The following is a 19,698-nucleotide window of genomic DNA, read 5'->3' as shown; positions in this document are numbered from 1 at the left end:
TGAGAAGAGAAAATAATTTAATTGTGCCACTAAAGTACAAAAAACCATGATTACAATAATAAAATAAATGATTTACTGACTTCTAAAATTGAAACCCAGACATATATCCATAAAACTATAATAGCACTGTTTCACGAAGAGATAAATAGTCCAGTAACAGTCAAACTGCATAACACCAAAGAGAATAAAGAATAAACAAGAAGGGTGAAAGCAAAATCTGCACAGCTTGTGTAGAGACAGAAAACAGAACTAAACAAAAGTGCTGAAAGAAATTATTGTTCAACGTGTAACTGGATACTTAGGTAGAATATCTTTAACAGATAAGGGTACTCAAAAATACTTTCAGAAGTAAAGAAATAAATATAAAGTAAAACATGGATAGATTATATAACCAGTAAAAGTTTCTTAAGTATACACCTCAAAAAGATAGAAAGTTTTCTTATATGAAGAACAGAGAATCAAAAGGAAAATCAACACACTTGTAAAACATAGAACACAAAGTCATGGTAGAAACTACACTAAAGAAACCACAAAGTTTTCGACGGCATCAGTTTCAAAGTATTTACCTATACAAGTGCAATTTTACACGTGTTAAGTAACTCAAATAACAAATTCTCTGTTACTTTAATAGGTTAATTGATGTCAGAAACACCCATTTCTCAGAGAATTAATTTGTTATTTTGTTAAAAATCTATGACATTTCTGTTGCATATTTTGCAGAGTACTGATTATCCTTTTATCAAAAAGGATTATCACCAAAGGACTCACTGTGGGATAGGCATTGACCACCAGCCTCTGGACACCCAGCATGATGGGACCATAAACCAGCAACACAATCGTGCAGAAGGAGATGACCAGGTCCACCCAGTACATGAACACAAAGAAGCTGACCAGGAGCAGGATGATCTGGGTGGCCCTTTTCTCTGGGGAGATGCTTGTGGAGAGGGACATGTTGTGCAGGTGCTGGGATCGCCTCTGATGCCTGAACAAGAGAGTCACCATGTACACACTCGAGAGCAGCATGCCGCCTACAAAGGAGACGTCTCTCACTTGTATCAGCATGAAAAACAGGCTCCACCTGAGGTACCTTGCAGAGGAAAGTGAGCAGTATTTACCAAAGCTCAGCACTTGGGTCTGGGTCACATTAGAAGCAGCCACGGTAAACAAGAGCAGGTTACTACTGAAGGACAAACTGAGAAACCACAAAAAGACTAAGGAATGGATGACGTAGCCTCTGGATTTCTGTTTGAACCGGCCCAACCAGGAGGAGCTGGGGCTGATGGTGACGGCCTGGAGCATGCTCAGGAGGCAGGTGGTGCAGATGGAGAGGCCCCTCATCATCCTGTGCAGGTAGAACAGAGCCTTACACTTGACATCATTCTGAAAACGCAGGGACTCAAACGGGCCTGGAGAGAAAAACACCGTCGTGAGCAGCACCAGTATGTGGACGAGGGCCAAGTTACCGGTGAGCAGGTCGTGGGGCTTCGGCCTGTGATCCAGAAAGAGTGTGAGGGTGCGGAAGAGGAGGAGGAAGGTGTTGGCTGTGAGTCCAATGCCAGCTTGCAAAAAAAAGGCATTTTTTAATGCTAACATAAGTGAAAAGTGATTGTTTTAATGTCACCATGAAAATATTTTTCATATCTGGAAAAAAGTAACATATATCATCACTTTCTTTTTGTTCAGTAGTATAATTACCCATTACTATTATTTTTACTTCACCTAATTATTATTATTATTTTAAGTTTTTATGTCTTGAAAAATTTTTAGGGGTTTTATTAACCCTGATTTTTTTAATAGACCTGATTATCACATATAAATTAGTGATATTATAGCCTTAGCAATATTTTCCCTAGAAAAAACACACACGTGTGTTTGTATGTATATATAATTTATATATCATGTATATATTCTATACATATCCCACCAACATGTCCAATTTTGCCTCAATATAGTGCCAACTATGTGTCCTTCTATCTCACTTGGATCCCTGTATAGAAAATATTCCTTTATTCTTTCGTATTCTTCCATTTAACATTTAGACCCTGAAGACTGATGGGCATATAAGATTACTCAATATTATTTATAAAGCTTAACTGAATGAAATTTTATGCTGATTTGAAAAGACGCAAACAATAAATTTGGCAAAAATTTTCCAGTTGCATCTTACAACACATAACCTTCACAACTTCTATTTTCATCTCTCTTTCATTTTTATAGAAATCTATGCTTTTCCCCTCCCCCATGATAATTCAGAAGATCTTCCTCTTTTATATAAGAAGATCATTACCAAGGTGGATTTTATTTGCAATCTCATTTCTCTTTTCCATAAGATGTAACATATTCCCAATTACTGGAGATTTAGGATGTATTGTTGAGGGGAGACATTAGTTCACTTACCACAAATACTTTTAATGGTTTTTCCTCAAAATGTCCCTCTCTCCATTCAGTTTCCAATGCAGAGATATCACATGCAGACTCACTTCATCTTAGGAGTGAATTGCTAAAATCCAGCTCTCAATTATCAGAACAAGAACTACATTTATCCATTACAGGACATCCATAGACGTGCATCAGAGTAGTCACATAATATGCAACCTAAGTGTTTGTGCTCCCATAATATTCTGAAATTACAGATGAGAATAATCACATAGTCATCCTTTCATTGAAACTTTACTTCTTGTACAGGCAGCCTCCCATGCCAGAAAAAGTATTTAGGTTTTCAATATTAGATACTTCCCTTCAAGTTTTTATCAGGATATCACTAAAATCATAACACTTCATAAAATTTCACTAGATAATTTTGCAAGTATTATCTCATGATATTTGTCCTGGTTGCAGGCATCATTACTTTATGAAATTAGCTGAATACACAGCCCAGAAGACTTCAAGTGTATAAGAGGAAAAAGTGGGAAACAACCAGCATCAGTCAGATTCCTCTGGGATGGACATGGAAGAGTGTTGCATCATGTTTGCAAGGACACTTCTAACCATAGCAGCCCGGAAATGTGAATGTGTATGACAAGGCAGAAACGCTGATGGTTTGTTTTATTGGCTCAGACTCGAAGTCCGTAACTGAAGCAGAACACTGATCCAAGACTCGTGATAGGTAGGAGTTTATAAAGGAGAGATCGCTCACTTGATTTAATAGTTGCTACCCTTTCTCCAAAAGCTGAAACTAGCAAAATGGCACATGTGTCTCAACCTCCAGAACCAACTGAACAAACGATAGTCACCACCAACATACACCTGCAAATTCAGCATCACTGCCCTGTGGATGTAAAACAGTATTTGTGCGGGGACTACTAGTATATAAAGATTTATGTGTTAACTGTATATCGGAGAAATTATATTCATAGACGACATGTTTCATAAGCCATAACCAAAAAGATAACTAAATAATTTTATAAAATGTGATAGAGAATAATTTTGATATTTTCTTCTTTTACACCATGGGGTATCTGGCTCTCTCCCCCAAGTCTATGCCGCTCACCCTGTAAATGGCCACCACATACTAGAAAAGAGCAGATCTTCTGGGCTGTCAAGTGATGCCTTACTCTCTGCCATGCATTTGTGTTGATAGGAGAGGTATAATTATCTGTACTAAAACTTTTCAGAAGTTGTCTCGACTGCCAGCATAAAACAAATGACATTTGGTACTAACGCACATCTTCTCCAAGAAAAGGCATTTGTTGATGATTCAAATTATAATCTTGGTCCTGTGTCCTGCATTTTTACTTGATGAATCTGAAATACCCACCATGGAAGAATCCTGGGATTGACAATGGCACGATGCCATCCTGGGAGCAAGAGAAGAGAAGAAAATCCATAGGGGTCACCTACAGATGGGTCAGAGTGCCAAAGAGAAGTGGGCCCTCACTGATTCATTAATAGTTTAGTAATTTGAATTTACATCTCAGCACTCACTGTGAGAAGTGACAGCCAGAGATCTGCTGGGGCCGAGGGTGAAGCCAGTGACCAGATGGTGCAGAGAAAGTACAGCCTCACTGCACTGGCTCTCACCTTACACTGCCCTCACTGTCACAGCCCAAGGTATAGACACAACAATACAGCCATAGGTAAGGGAGGAGAAACTACTGGCATTAAACTCAACAGGACCGAGAGACTGACTGATCATGAAGTCTGGATTTAGTTCACACAGCTGAGTTAAAGACAAAGATGAAATGAAGACTTTTATAAGAACATAAGTACTATTTCACTTATGAACATATTGTTCTGCATAATGTGAAGCTTAGTAAAAATTTTTGTCTTTATCTTTTTAATAATTAATTTTAGAGTTGTGTGACATACACACGCTTTTATTTGAAGACAGACCTTTGCTCTTTGCTTCATGCAGATTTAGGAATATAATCCACACAATTCAAATCCTGTCTTTGTTAACTTAATTTAAGGTGTCATTTTCTCCATCAATTTTATCACCCTCTGTGAACAGCACTGCCAGTCCTATGACCAGACACACCCAGCAAAAGGTGACTATGGAAACTGCAGGTGACAAGGCGAGGGAGTCTGCTGGTTTAGTGGCAGTGGTTGCCAACACGAGAAACACAGCTGACAACCCAAGGAAACGAGATCAGTTTTTTCACCAAAATGGCTCCATAAAAAGACCTTTGTGCAATGTACGACTACCAAGACACTAAGCAGGATGAGCATCAGACCCCACTGGGTAGCAGCGATCCATCCTCTACACTCTGGCTGCTGAACTTAGCCTGGGTGAGGCCGGATGCCCAACCCTGCTGACTCCACACTGCTCAGGGCCTTTAACTCTCATCTCCCTGCAGAAAAGCCGAGGCAGGGACAGTGTCACCACAGGTGATGGAGACAGGGAAACTCCGGAAGGACTTGATAAAGAGTCCTATGTAGACATTTGGAGAAATCCTAAAATTCCTCCTATAGGTACTGTGTTTCTTTCTGACCACCATAGCCTACAAGATATCAGCAAAATATAACGCTCCCTTTTTGTTTTTTGAGGTTTTCTATTTTTTTGTTTTGTTTTCTTTGTGTGTTTTCTTTTCTTTTTCTTTTTTCCATCATGTTCCTGTGCATCACAGTAACGTGGCAAGGAGAGTCATACCAACTATGCCAACATTGAATTTGGAGAGAAAATTCCGATTTGGAATTTAGAGGAAAGAGTTCTCTGTTCTCACACATCCAGATTAGGATCATTTGTGCTCTGTCCCCACTGACATTTGCCTCCCTAAATATATGAAATTCAGAGGCTTTAGGATCAAACAAACTTAAAAAAAAATGTTTACAATATTTAGAGACATGCAGGTTTTCTAGCATTCAAGTTTCTTCAGGGTTTGATGTCCTCACATGCCACAAGTGAAAAATACCTATTATTTTTTTTCTGTTTCATCTTTTCTTATTCCATTCTCTCTGCCTTACCTTCATAAAAGTATATGCTAAAATATACTATTCATATCTTTGTACTGAACTCAAATTGCTTGTGAATCTAAATGCCAAAATTAAAATGTGTAATTATAAGTTTTAAGAAATTACAATTAGAAATTTTCAGAGGGAACAACAGAAATAGAAAATTTAAAGGATATTTTTAATAATTGGATGCCATGTCTTTAAAACTTAAAAATGATTATTCTCTCATTAATACACAATCTTATCTAAACACATATACAAAAATGGTATAAGAATTTAGTTTACTTCAAAGACATAAAATACTGACACTGAGTTTGTTTTATGGAAGTATTTAAAGCATGCATAAATTTATCAGATTACTTCATGTGAGATATTCATTAACTCTACCAAGATTTGATAAATAGCAGAAGGTGATATTTGTATACAGCTTCTTGGTAACCTCCCCAAAATTTCATTGTGACAGAATAAAAGAAAATAAAATCTTTCTGTTACACTCATAAAATATAAATAATACAAAATGGCAAAATCATCTACTTTTATGATATTATAATTTTAAGCACTTATCCAATATTATAAGTATAGTAAGGTGTCTTTAAACCTAAAAGAAAAAGTATAAGTAAGTCACTTTGAATCTGTTCAGTTTTCCTGCATTACAAAAGGTAAATTTTCACATAATTAAATGCAGCAAGTTCAACTGGTAAAAATTAGTAAATAAGAGGCTCAAACACAATTCCAGTTCAAGTACATCACAAAACTATGAAAGTTCTTTAAAAATTCTGTAATTTAATGGCCTCGTTAGATCTATAAAGCTGATCTTTCATTTGGAAAAGTCTACTAGATTTAGTCACAATTCATAGAGATGTGACTGAAATGACGAGGAGAGACTCTCCCAGCTCTTCACTGAGACAATCCTGCCTCCTCCCCTCCCTCCTCCCCCAGGTCTTGAGCTCTCACCGCTGCTGAAGCAGAGAGATACGCACTCACCCAGCTGAGTCTGCCGCGGGAGTCTGTGCCTGAGACGGGCCAAGACATGGTTATGAGGAAGGGGCGCCACCAGCTCCTCTCCCCCAAGGCCCGCAATTGTCATGTCATGTGTGGAGCCAGGACGGCCCTCGCCTTGGGATTGCTGGAAAGGGGAGCCCACGGGGAAACTGAACTCCTAATTCCTGGAAAACAGCAGGTGAGGAACAGCTGGGCTGCAAACTTCACCTGTGAGCTCCTTGTCCTGATCACCAGCCTGGTGGGTTGGGAGTCTCCAGCTCACCCTGATGCAAACAGGAGTAGATGCCCCTCCCAGTTCTCAGTGTGTCCCCACCGGGGCAGGGGATTCCCGGTGGTCTTCACACGTGCACTCAGTGACCTCTGGCTGTGAGGGTCAACACTAGATGACAAACAGCTTTGAAAGAGTAAGGACGACACCACCTCTGCTACAGGGCCTCGTCCTCCAGGGACACAGGGCACTGCCATGGGGGGCAGAAGGCAGGAGCAAAGTCAGCGAGGCCTTAAAATTGCCTTCATCTTGCTTATATTACAAATATAAGCAAAACTTAACTTTATTCAATTCTGGTAAATAATTATGTTAGACAAATATAAAGCTTAACCTCGGCCAATCCCAAACAGCCACCAGCACGTGGCTGTGTGACTGGGGACTTTCCAAACCAGACAAACCAAAGAAGCCCAATCAACACACGTCTCTTGGCCTTGCAGGGCTGTGTCCCACCCCACACTGGGGTGCCAGCTCCCTAAAGTGAGGTGAGCGGGCAAGGGTGGGAGGAGGCCTTGCACCAGGTAGGGGCATGAGCATGTCACTTCCCTGTCAGGAAAATGACAAGCTCTGTATTCCCTCCTGCCCTCCCAGTCTCTGCCCGCTGCTGGCCGGAATCAGCTCACACGTCCCAGCGACATCCACCAGGACGTGGCTGGAGACCTGGGGTGTTGGGGCAGTGCGCACAGCTAGTGGCACAGCCCTTATCCATCGACCGGGAAAAGAACCGAGCGGCACACGAAGAATCAGAGAACAGCCTTTATTCTTCTACAGCAGACTCAGCACACCTAGTGTACAGCTCTCTTCGTGTCTTCCCATGTTCCCCCTCTTCCTGCCCTTCTGCCCCTGCTTTTATAACCGTGGTAGGGCTCAAGAAGCGTCCAATCAACTACAAGCTTTAACATCCAATCAGCAACAAGCTTTAACATCCAACCAAACACAGTGGGATTCAAAAATTACCCAATCAGGATCACGCAAGCAGCGTGGCCGGAAACAAGCCTCGGCACGTGGGCCTGGGGCATTCCACCACGCAGGGACCCGGCGGCACGCAGGCGTCAGGGGCGGCTGTGGGCAGCGGGGCCCGGCCCCAGCAGCGTGCCTCTAACCGGCCACGCACAGCACTGGCCCCCGGAGATGTGGAACTATGGGGAGGTGGCAATGGGCCACATCCCCGGCGTCGACATTTTCCACATCATTCCCCCCTTCTGACGCCCTTATACACAGAGGCATCAACCTCTCTATGAATCTGATAACTACATTGGGCCCCATGGTTACCACAGCCCTTTGACTTTGGTAGTTACAATTCCTGAGTCGTTTACATTCTTCCCCAGAGAGCCCCAACCAAGAACACAGAGGCACCCCATGTGAACCCAGAAAAGGATTACCAAAGCAAGTTAGTCCAGTCTCTTGTGGCAAAGGCCCCAAGTCCAATTCCCATGACAGTCCACACCAGTGGTCCCATACAGTCCAGCCATATTGAGGGCCAACTTGTAGACGAGCGTCTGAGCCGGATCTTCTTGGGTCGCTTCACTGGGGAATGATAACTTTGACCGCAGTGGGGGTAACCAATATTTACCCTTGCGGTCAATAGCCCTCTTTCCTTGTCGAAGGCATATTTGGAGTCTGTATATACATTGGCCCTTTTGCCGTGGGCATACCTGAGGGCTTGGATGAGCGCCCATAACTCTGCCCTCTGGCTGACATTCCTGAGGCAGAGGGGCTGACGTGTCGACTTGGCTCCCTGTGGTGACTGCGTAGCCAGCCAACCGTTTGCCATCCTGGATGTAGCTGCTGCTGTCTGTGTAGAGCTCGAGGTCAGGCGCTGGCAACAGACCATCCTCAAGTCTGGCCGGCTTGCACAGACCTCCTCCATGGCCTCAGCACAGTCGTGGTCCGGGGGCCCTGGCCCGGTAGGTAGGTAGGTGGCAGGGCTCAAGGTCTGCACATGGACACCCTGCCCAAACACGCCAGTCCGCCTTCTTGACCAACAAACGAGGCAGCCATCCCAACACTACCGAGTCCAGCCGCTTGGACAGCCAGGCCACTGGCCTCTGCCAGGGCCCACAGTCTGCACCAGGACCCCCATAGGTACCTGCCTCTCACCTCTGAGGGCAGCTTGTTCAGCCTTAAGTTGGGCCTGGAGCTCCCACACCATCTGTTCCAGTGTCTTCCATCCCAGGTGTGCACTTGTGTCCTGCTCTTTCTTCAGTTCCTCAGCCATCATGCTGGCATCGGTGATGGCCTTTTTGGCCTTCTCTGCCTCCCCACTCAGGTGGGCCAAATCCACCCCAAGCTGCTTCTTCTGGTACAGGAGGCCTGTGTTCTGCGAATGCAGGAGGTTGAGGCGCTCGGTGGCCTCCAACAGTTCCTGTTCCGCCAGCCGCCGGCTGTGCTCACCCTGCTTCAGCGCAGCCCGCAGCTCCTCCAGCTCAGAAGCCAACAGCGCAGCCCAGCGCTCCAGGGCCTGCGCCTGCTCTCGGAGCTCAGCCGCCAGCCACTGCTCCTCATCCCGCCCTGCCTGCTCCTCCTTCAGCTGGGCCTGCAGCAGCCATGTGGCCGCCTGGGCCTCTGTGGCCTGCTGGGTAGCGTGGCCCAGCTGCAGCTCCAGGTCCCTGAGGTCACCTTCCATCTTTTTCTTGAGCCTTAGTGCTTCCTTGTGGGCCCGGGTCTCAGCACCCAGGGAGGCCTGCAGGGACTCCACTGCCCCCTGGTGGTTGCGCCTCAGGTCATCGCGCTCCTTGTCTTTCTCTGCCAGCTTCTTCTTGGCCTCCTCCAGCTCCTCGGTCCTCTGGTTGACGTCTGCCTCATACTGGCTCAGCAAGTCCCGTCCCAAGAGAGGCACCGGACAGTCTGGCATGTGGAGGACCTTGTGCCTTATCACAACTGAGTGTCCACAAATGTCATCTGTTAGCCCCCTACTTCCATCTTGACTGTGGGTTCCCGAGGGCTGAAGGAACCTGGTTGGCCAAACTCGGACTCAATGCCAGCGAGCCCCACTAGCTCTTGGGCTTCCGGTTTCTGTTGGGTTGTCCTGAACAAGGCCCTCCTTTGCAACAGGTGACTTCTCTTGTGGGGACATTCATTCTTCCAGTGGCCTTATCACAACTGAGTGTCCACAAATGTCATCTGTTAGCCCCCTACTTCCATCTTGACTATGGGTTCCCGAGGGCTGAAGGAACCTGGTTGGCCCAACTCGGACTCAATGCCAGCGAGCCCCACTAGCTCTTGGGCTTCCGGTTTCTGTTGGGTTGTCCTGAACAAGGCCCTCCTTTGCAACAGGTGACTTCTCTTGTGGGGACATTCATTCTTCCAGTGGCCAAACCTTTTGCAATTGGCACACTGGTCTCTTGCCAGGGGCACCTGCCCTCTGGTTCCCCCCTTTCGTGGGGTTCCAGGCCGCACTATCCGACTTCCCTTGTGGGGGCATTCATTCTTCCAGTGGCCAAACCTTTTGCAATTCGCACACTGGTCTCCTGCCAGGGGCACCCATCTGGTTCCCCCCTTTCGTGGGGATCTAGGCCGCACTATCCCACTTCCCTTGTGGGGGCATTCATTCTTCCAGTGGCCAAACCTTTTGCAATTGGCGCACTGGTCTCTTGCCAAAGGTGCCCATCCTCTGGTTCCCCCCTTTTGTGGGGGTCTGGGCCACCTGGATGGGTTGGATCTACCGAGGGCAGCAGCCAGGAGGGCGGCCTTTTTCTTCATCCTCTGGTCTTCCTCCCTCTGAGCAGTCCGGTCCCGGCTGACGTACACCTTCTGGGCCAACTCCATTAAGTGCATGATACCCATGCTGCAAATCCTTCGAGTTTCTGCAGCTTCCTCCGAATGTCGGAGGCCAATTGCCCGACAAATGCTGCATTCACCATTCTCTGGTTTTCGGCTGCCTTCCGGGTTGATAGGTGTGTATATCCGGCATGCCTCACAGAGGCGCTCATGGAAGTCATACGGTGACTCCTCTGGCTTCTGGGTAATGAAGGCAGCCTTGCTCATGTTGGTCGGCTTTTTGGCCCCTTCTCACACTCCTTGGAGAAGAGCCTCTCGGTACGGCTCCAGTGCTGCTTGTCCTCCTGGTGCGTTGAAATCCCACTCTGGGTTGGTCTCAGGCACCGCTGGCGATGCCCACTGTTCCACATCCAGGGTGCCCATTGGCGCCCGTTCCTGCAGCCACTTCCGAGTTCCAGTCATAATCCGATGCCGTTCTTTGGTATTGAAGAGAGTCAGCAGGAGATGCCGGCAATCTTCCCACGTGGGACGATGAATCTGGAAGATGGACTCCAGGAGGTCGATGAGGGCCTGTGGTTTCTCCAAGTAGGACAGCGTATGGAGTTTCCAACTCAATAGATCGGTGGTGGAGAAAGGCTGATAATACAGGGCAGGTTGCCCCGGCTGGAGGGTTCTGGCATCCCAAACCTGCGGTGGACCTTGCATTTCACACAGAGGCATCTGGAAGGCCGGGGCAAACTGCAACCGGCAGACGAGTGGTGGAGATGCCAGCAGTGGAGAAGCCGATGGTGGTGGGGTGTCGGATGCAGTCCCAGTCACCACTCTCCACAACGAACTCATGAAACTTATCAGCATGCACCTTGCAACTGTTGGCTTGGATTCGAACCCTCCCATGTTCATCCAGCACTCCTGTCCCCTACACCGCCCAACACTCCTTTTCTGAACCTTGTCCCTGCCCAGACTCTGATCCCTGCTCTAGCTCCTAACCAGCGTTCCCATTCCCTACGCCACCCGACAACACTCCTTTTCTGCTCTCAGGTGTCTGCCTAGCTGTGTCCCTTGAGGGAACTTAGGCACATCTTGGCAATCACCGTTATGCCAACGTCGCCATAGAACCCCAGGTTAGGACCCACTCAAACCCCGTAGCTGAAGCTGTGGGGCTACAGACACAATGACCGCAGTCACTGCTCCCTCCACTCACATTCACTCAGAGGTTACACATTCTCTCCCCTGGGAGATCCCTGTCCTTAGGAGCTGATGGGGCTCCTCTTCCATCCCACAGACGGGCCAAACCCTAGGAGCCAATTGGGCTCCTATTCTGCCTCACTGACAGGCCTACCCCCTAGGAGCCGATGTGGCTCCTCTTCCGCTGATAGGCTGATCTCTGGCGGGTCGCAGGGACCCTACCTTGTCCGACGTCCTGGCCTTGGTCTGCCGCTCCAGCTGGCTAAGCCCGGCACCCACCAGCTCAGCCTCCTGCTATTGCCCTTGGGCAACAGCACCATGGAGGCTAGCACCTGCCGAGAGGCTGTCGCAGTGTGGGCTGCGTCAGTGTCCCTGCTTCCCCTCCCTCAGCAAGGCCTTGGCAAGCTTATTGCCCTTGGCCAACAGCTCTTGGTGCTGAAGGAGAGAGATGCTGTTCAGTGCTGTCCACTGTCCGGGTGCAGTCCGCTCGTCCACGCCGTCTGCACCATTAGATGTTCTGGTGGCTTCAAGGAGCCATCTCCACTGATGCAGCTCACTGTCCACGCCGTTCACCATTGCGGTGGCTTCAAGGAGCCATCTCCACCGATGCCGTCCACCGTCCGCCCCGTTCACCAATTCGGTGACTTCAAGGAGCCAGCTCGGTCGGCTTTCCTGGTCAGGGAACCAAAATGTTGCGGCAGTGTGTACAGCTAGTGTTGCAGCCCTTGTTACAGCTCTTATTCGTTTGACCGGGGAAAGAACCGAGCAGCACACGAAGAGTCGGAGAACAGCCTTTATTCTTCTACAGCAGACTCAGCACACCTAGTGTTACAGCTCTCTTTGTGTCTTCCGATGTTCCCTCGATGTTCTCCTGATGGTCTCCCGCTTCGTGCCCTTCTGCCCCTGCTTTTATACCCTTGGTAGGGCTCAAGAAGCGTCCAATCAACTACAAGCTTTAACATCCAATCAGCAACAAGCTTTAACATCCAATCGAAAACAGGGGGATTCAAAAATTACCCAATCAGGATCACGCAAGCAGCCTGGCCGGAAACAGGCCGCTGCACAAGGGCCTGGGGCATTCCGGCATGCGGGGTCCTGGTGGCACTTGGGGTCCCGGGGAGGCTGGGTGATGTGGGGGTCCAGGGCGGCTGGGTGCCACGGTCCCAGCTGCATGCCTTTAACTGGCCACGCACAGCACTGGCCCCCGGAGATGCGGAACTACGGTGAGGCGGCAATTGGCCACGTCCCGGCACCCGACATTTTCTGCATCAATCAAAAAATTCTTTGAACTTAATGACAATGGAGACACAAGTTATCAAATTCTGTGAGACACAGCTAAAGAAGTCCTCGGAGGAAAGTTTATTTCCATAAATTCCTATATCCAAAAGTCAGAAAGATTACAGATAGAAAACCTAATGAATCGACTCAAAGAGCTGGAAAAAGAAGAACAGAACAAATCCAAACCCAGAAAAAGGAGTAAAATTAATAAGATAAAATCAGAACTAAATGAAATTGACAACAGGGAAACTATAAAGAAGATTCATAACACAACAATTGGTTCTACAGAAAAAGAGACAATATTGACACACCTTTGACTAGACTAACGAAAAGCAAAAAACAGAAATCTCTAATAAGTTCCGTCAGGAACAAAAAAGGAGACATTACAACTGACGCCATGGAAGTACACGATATAATCTAGGAATACTACAAATACCTTTATGCACACAAACTGGAAAATGTGGAGGAAACGGAAACATTTTTAGAAACACACAGCCTCCCTAGGCTCAACCAGTAAGAAACAGAACTCCTGAACAGACCAATATCACATAGTGAAATAGAAACAGCAATTAGAAACCTTCCTGAAAAGAAAAGTCCTGGACCGGATTGTTTCACACCCGAATTTTACCACACCTACAAAGAAGAACTGGTGCCTATCCTGAAGAAATTATTCCACAACATTGAGAAGGATGGAAGCCTACCCAATTCATTTTATGAAGCCAACATCACTTTGAAACCAAAACCAGAAAAGGACACAACAAAGAAAGAAAACTATAGACCAATAACTTTTATGAATATAGATGCAAAAATTCTCAACAAAATCCTAGCTAACCAAATCCAGGTGCTCTTTAAGAAAATAATCCCATCACAACCAAGCCGTCTTCTTCCCAGGGATGCAAGGATGGCTCACCATATGCAAATCTATGAGTGTAAGTCACCACATAAACAGAAGCAAAAACAAAGGCAATATGAGCCTTTAAACAGATGCAGAAAAAGCATTTGACAAAATTCAACACCCTTTTATGATAAGAACACTTAACAAATTAGGCGTAGAAGGGGCTTACCTAAAAATGATACAAACTATATATGACAAATCCGCAGGCAAATTCACACTGAATAGGGAAAAATTGAAAGCATTCACACGTAGAACTGGAACAAGGCCAGGTTGCCCACTATCTCCACTTCTATTCAACATAATGCTGGAAGTCCTGGCTATAGCAATCAGACATGAAAGTGAAATTAAAGGCATCCAAATGGGGACAGAAGAGATCAAACACTCACTCTTTGCTTATGATATGATATTATACCTAGAAAACCCCAAGAATTCAACCAAAAGACTCCTTGAATTCAGAAATGAATTCAGTAAAGTCTCAGGATACAAAATCAATACACACAAATCAGTGGCATTCATATACACCAGTAACAGTCAAATTGGGAGCAAAATCAAAGACTCAATACCCTTCACAATAGCAACAAAGAAAACAAAGAACCTAGAACTATATTTAACTAAGGAGGTAAAAGACCTCTACAGGGAGAACTATGAAACACTGAGGAATGATAGCAGAGGACGTACATAGATGGAAAACCATACCATCCTTGTGGGTTGGCAGAATCAACATTATTAAAAGGTCTATACTACCCAAAGTGATTTATAGATTCAATGCTATACCTATTAGAATGCCAACATCATTTTGCACAGATAAAGAAAAAATACTTTTACACTTTGTATGGAACCAGAGAAGACCCTGTATGGCAAAAGCAATTCTAGGCAATAAAAAAAAAAAGGGAGGTATCAATTTGTCAGATTCCAAACTATACTACAAGTTGTAGTAATAAATCAGCTCGTGATTGGCACAAGAATAGGGACCTGTGGAACAGAACGGACAACCCAGATATAAAACCAGCCTCACATAGCAATCTAATCTTCAACAAAGCAGACAAAAACATACACTGGGGAAAAAATTCTTATTCGATAAATGGTGTTGGAAAACCTAGATAGCCACATGTATTATACTGAAACAGGATCCACACCTTTCACCTCTCACAAAAATCAACTCATGCTGGGAAACAGACTTAAACCTAAGGTATGAAACTATTAGAATTCTAGAGGAAAATGTTGGAAATACTCTTCTAGACATTGGTCTAGGCAAAGAATTTATGAAGAAGACTCCCAAGGCAATCACTGCATCAACAAAAATAAATAAATGGGACCTGATCAAATTAGAAGCTTCTGCACAGCCAAAGAAACAGTCACGAGAGGAAACAGACAACCACAGAATGGAACAAAATTTTCGAAAGCTACACATCCATTGAAGGGTTGATAACTAGAATCTATTTAGAACTCAGTAAATTCAGCAACCTCCCGTTTGACACTGTCGATTCACAGAGAATGCACAGCATTGGGTGTGAACCCTAATGTCAACTAGGCTTTGTGTGATTGTGATGTGTCTGTGCAGGTTCATCAATTGTAAAAAATTGTACTACCCTGGTGTGACAGTTTATTAGAAGGAAGGTGGTGAGGATGGGGTGCTCTAGTATACAGAGCTGGGGTGTGTATGGAAACTCTTTGCTTTCCTTTCAGGTTTACTATAAAATAAACTGCCATAAAAATAAAATATTGAAAAAAATCAAGAGGCAATTTTGATATTTTCAGATAAACAGATTTTATGGTATTTCTTGACAGTGCATCTGTCCTACAGGAAATGCTAAATGATGTTCCTGAGCCTGAAAGGAAAGGACTCTAGATAGTAACAGAAAGTCCGTGGGGAAAATGAAGAACACCAGTAATGTTACTGACATAGGAAAATATTAAGGCTTACTGTATTTTCGGTTTGCAAATAGAACTTTTTTCTTTCTTGTCTTTGCATGCTTTAAAGGACTAATGCAGGAAACAGTGAATTATCACTCTGTCATCAACAAGAGGAAAACACGTGTATTGGTGGTCAGAGGCCACAAGAACCATGTTACATATTTCCTTTTTTCCCTTTTCTCAGGCCTCATGGCTTAAGTGAATTTCTAAAGGTAAAGTTTCCAAAGAAGAAACCATGTGACCTAGAAATGACACTTAATTTAGAATCCTTACTGTTAGTAGAGATAGTTTCTAGAAAATTTCTCATACACAAAATATAGAACAGCCACTCAGCAACCACGAGGACAGGTACGTAGCCGTCAGCCATCACTGTGGACTCTCGTCTGCACCTTGTCAATCACAGGTGCCCAACAGACTACATCGGGATGCTTTCTATAGCGGTCACTATTTTTTGCCTATTATAGCTGCATTTTCCCCAATCCTAAGTGTATATGTTTTAAATTATAATGCATTTCTGATAACCTTTAAAACATTTTATTTAGACCCAGCTACATGAAGATTAAAAGGTACATACAGAACCATCACATCATAGTCCCTCCCCTGACAAATCACACTATCAAATATCATGTATCTCAATCAAAAAGCTACAACTTAATACAAAATTTAACCTTAGCGTTTATGGGTTGTTTTATGTGAAAACATAAAATCAAACACAAAAGGGTGTTTCGATGGTGTACTCTTTCTTATGCAAATGATGTCACCTGCTTTGCTTATATGTGCTCTGGAGTATTCCTGATGTAAAAAACTGATTTAGTTTCCATTTACTTTATTTCTCCGTACTGAAATCTTGGAAATCCACCTATAAAATACCAATTTGGATTAAGCTCTCAAGATAAAAAAGAAAAGTATCCACTTCCACTGCTCTGACTTTGCCCACATTCTTGGTTGTGATTCTCTGAGCAAGGCTGGTGGCTCAGGCAGGCTGTGCATGATTTGTACAAAACAACTCCAGCCAGAGTGAGGCTTTAGAAAGCACATTTTTTTTTAACTTTTTGTTTTATTTCTGCATATTATGGGGGTGCAAATTTTAAGGTTTCAATAAATATTCTTTCCTCCACAAGTCTGAGTTTCCAGCATGACCATCCACCAGATGGTGCACATCCTCCTCATTATGTATGTATATACCCGCCTCCTCCCCTCTCCCCCTGCCCAATACCCTATTACTGTAGCTCCTATGTGTCCACTTATGTGCTGCTCAGTTAATAGCAGTTTGCTGATGAGTATATGTGGTGCTTGTTTTTCCATTCTTGGGATACTTCACCTAGTAGTATGGGTTCCAGCTCTAACCAGGAAAATATAAGATGTGCTATATCACTGTTGTTCCTTACAGCTGAATATTACTCCATGGTATACATGTACCACATTTTATTAATCCATTCTTGGATTGATGGGCACTTGGGCTGTTTCCACAGCCTTGCAATTATCAATTATGCTGCTATAAACATTTGAGTGCAGGTGTCTTTTTTGTAGAGTGTCAATGGATCTTTTGGGTAGATGCCCAGCAATGGGATTGCTGGATCAAATGGTAGATCCACTTGTATCGTTTTAAGGTATCTCCAAATTGCTTTCCACAGAGGTTGAACTAGTTTGCAGTCCCACCAGCAGTGTAGGAGTGTTCCTCTCTCTCCGCATCCACGCCAGCATTTATTGTTTGAAGACTTTTTGATAAAGGCCATTCTCACTGGAGTTAAGTGATATCTCATTGTGGTTTTGATTTGCATTTCCCTCATGATTAGAGAGGTTGAGCATTTTTTCATGTTTGTTGGCTATAGTGCATCTTAACCAGCAATTTGGGAAAACACATCACATTTTCCCCCTCCATAGCAGTTTAAGTAGCCCAATTAGTTAAGTGTCCCTGTTAATGATCTATTTACAGAAGGCCATTTTCTAAGCTAAAATAGAGAAAATAAAATTAAATAATAGCAACAGAAAAAGGCATTTTTGTTGTTGTTTTTCATAATCAACAGCTTTAGTAAACTATAGTGAGAAAATTACTATTTTTTTAAAAAGTACTACCCGAATAAAGTTTGATAAAGGACATCTGAAGTGTGATTATTATTATTTTGAATATAATATCTAACTATGTTCTGCAAATTATGTCAGATAGCTTAGTGAGAGATGAAGAAATGTCAACTGCCATGGTTTCCATACATTTTACATCACCTATATGACTTCTTAAAACCCACAACAGACCTCTGCTTTGTACTTGAAAAAAAAAAAAAAAAAAAACCCACAACAGCATCAAGGCTTTTTTCTGCTATTTTTTTTTTTTTTTTTGAGGAAAAGTCTCAGTGTGTTGCCTGGGCTAGAGTGCTGTGGCATCAGCCTAGCTCACAGAAACCTCCAACTGCTGAGCTCAAGTGATCCTCCTGCCTCAGCCTCTGAGTAGCCGAGTAACAGGCAAGGCCCACCATGCCCCATTAATTAGTTGTATATTTTTTTAGTTTTCCAGCTAATTTATTACTAATTTTAATAGAGACGTGGTTACGTTCTTGCTCTGGCTCCTCTCGAACTCCTGACTTCCAGCAGTCCTTCTGCTTCGGCCTCCAAGAGTGCTAGGATTACAAGCGAGGGCCACCATGTCTGGTCATGAAGTCTTAACAAACACAAATTTTAATTTCTGAACACTCCTCCAGTAAGATCTGTAAAGGTGGAGGAAAAATTAAGGGACTTTATTTTTGTATTCTTTGTCTACTTCATGAAAATGTAATCTTCAAAGAGTGTTTTATTGGCTATCCACCCTGCTAATTAAGGTTAAGATAAGTGCATTGCTTCTTTCCAGGGTAAAGAATGGTATTTTAAAATGACAGAATTGCTATGACATAAATGTTTTAAGTATGGGCATCAACTGAAAACATTAGAACATTTAAGAATTCTAAATATTGGTATACCACCACCGCGCCTAATCTCCTTTATTATTCCAAGGAATAAAGGGAATTTTTAAATCGATTTTCATATTACTGAAATTGAAATCGAATATAATAACTGACTTAGAAACCATCACAAGGGTACAAATATTTAGCCAGGTATCAGTTCCCCCTAAAAATGAACATTCACCTCCTCTTATTGAAATTTTACTGAAGTTACGTTAGTCATTTCAAATAGACTTTAAAATTAGCCTTAAATCAGAAACAAACGAAAGGACTAGTGACACTGACGGAATCTACTCACATGCTCAAGTTTGCTGACGGAATCATAGGCACACCGCACACTATCAATAAATAATCCCTACCGGGTTTTAAGTAAAACAATAGAAATGCAAGCTAGTCTTCGCCGTGGAAACACGCAGAGCCACTTCCCGCAGTTGCTGTGGGGTGCGTGTCGTTGTTCTGCTCTTTCATGACGGAGTCACCCTGTCACCCCGGAGGGTGCGGCGGCCTCACACAGGCCCGCGGTCTCGGCCGCAGAGCCAGCCCTGCTCCTGCCGCGGCCTCCGGAGGGCCGGGACACAGGCCGACCCCGCGCCGCCTGGGACCGCGGCCAGCGGTTCCACCCGCGGACACCGCACGTCCCGCACCGCCCAGCGGGCGCGGCCCACGGCCAGTGCGGGGCTCTGGGCCTCTGGGCTCCGGGCCTGGCGCCCTGGGCTCGGTGGGGCGGGGTCACGCACGGGGTCACGTCCGTGATGACGTCCTTCCGGCTCTGTGAGCCCGCCCCCCTCACAGCCAGGCCTCCCAGGCGGAAGTGCGCGGCGCGTCCGGGAGAGCCGGCGGCGAAGGGAAGGTGAGTGTGACGGAAACAAAAGTGGAAACGGTCGAGCACTTGGAGAGAGGCCGGACTCCACCCTTCACTGGCCACGTATCAGGCTCCAGTTGCTCAACTATGGGAACAGTTAGGAAGAGTGAGTGGGATGAGGGAACGTGTGAAGGAGTCCAGGGAAAGCAGCACTCACTGCTAAGCAGGATGGTGGATTCATATTGAAATGAAAGGGCATTACTGATTCCGTCAGAAGATCCAAACAGGTGTGACATTCCTACCCACCTAGTGT

At 44.8% G+C, this 19,698-nt stretch overlaps 1 protein-coding gene across 2 annotated transcripts in view; it reads right to left on the bottom strand.

The window, feature by feature from the left end:
* Window positions 1-19,073, bottom strand: part of LOC142874931 (vomeronasal type-1 receptor 51) — a 39,005-nt gene extending 19,932 nt beyond the window's left edge. Inside the window, exons 1-2 of one of the 2 annotated variants that reach the window (XM_076009586.1) lie at window positions 18,882-19,073; window positions 9,161-18,352 (exon numbers count right to left, since the gene is read on the bottom strand). In XM_076009586.1, coding sequence (XP_075865701.1) covers window positions 9,785-10,645 — 861 coding nt within the window. In that variant the 5' untranslated portion in view covers window positions 10,646-18,352; window positions 18,882-19,073 and the 3' untranslated portion in view covers window positions 9,161-9,784. Of the gene's footprint in view, window positions 1-9,160; window positions 18,353-18,881 lie in introns of those variants that run through there. The other variant, XM_076009585.1, reaches the window with a different exon arrangement.
* Between the last annotated feature and the right edge of the window lie 625 nt (window positions 19,074-19,698).

Source organism: Microcebus murinus, chromosome 13 (assembly GCF_040939455.1).
Source record: "Microcebus murinus isolate Inina chromosome 13, M.murinus_Inina_mat1.0, whole genome shotgun sequence".
In the NCBI taxonomy this organism is placed as follows: domain Eukaryota; kingdom Metazoa; phylum Chordata; class Mammalia; order Primates; family Cheirogaleidae; genus Microcebus; species Microcebus murinus.
Note: the sequence above shows the minus strand (reverse complement) of the source record. Positions and strands in the feature narration are given on the sequence as shown.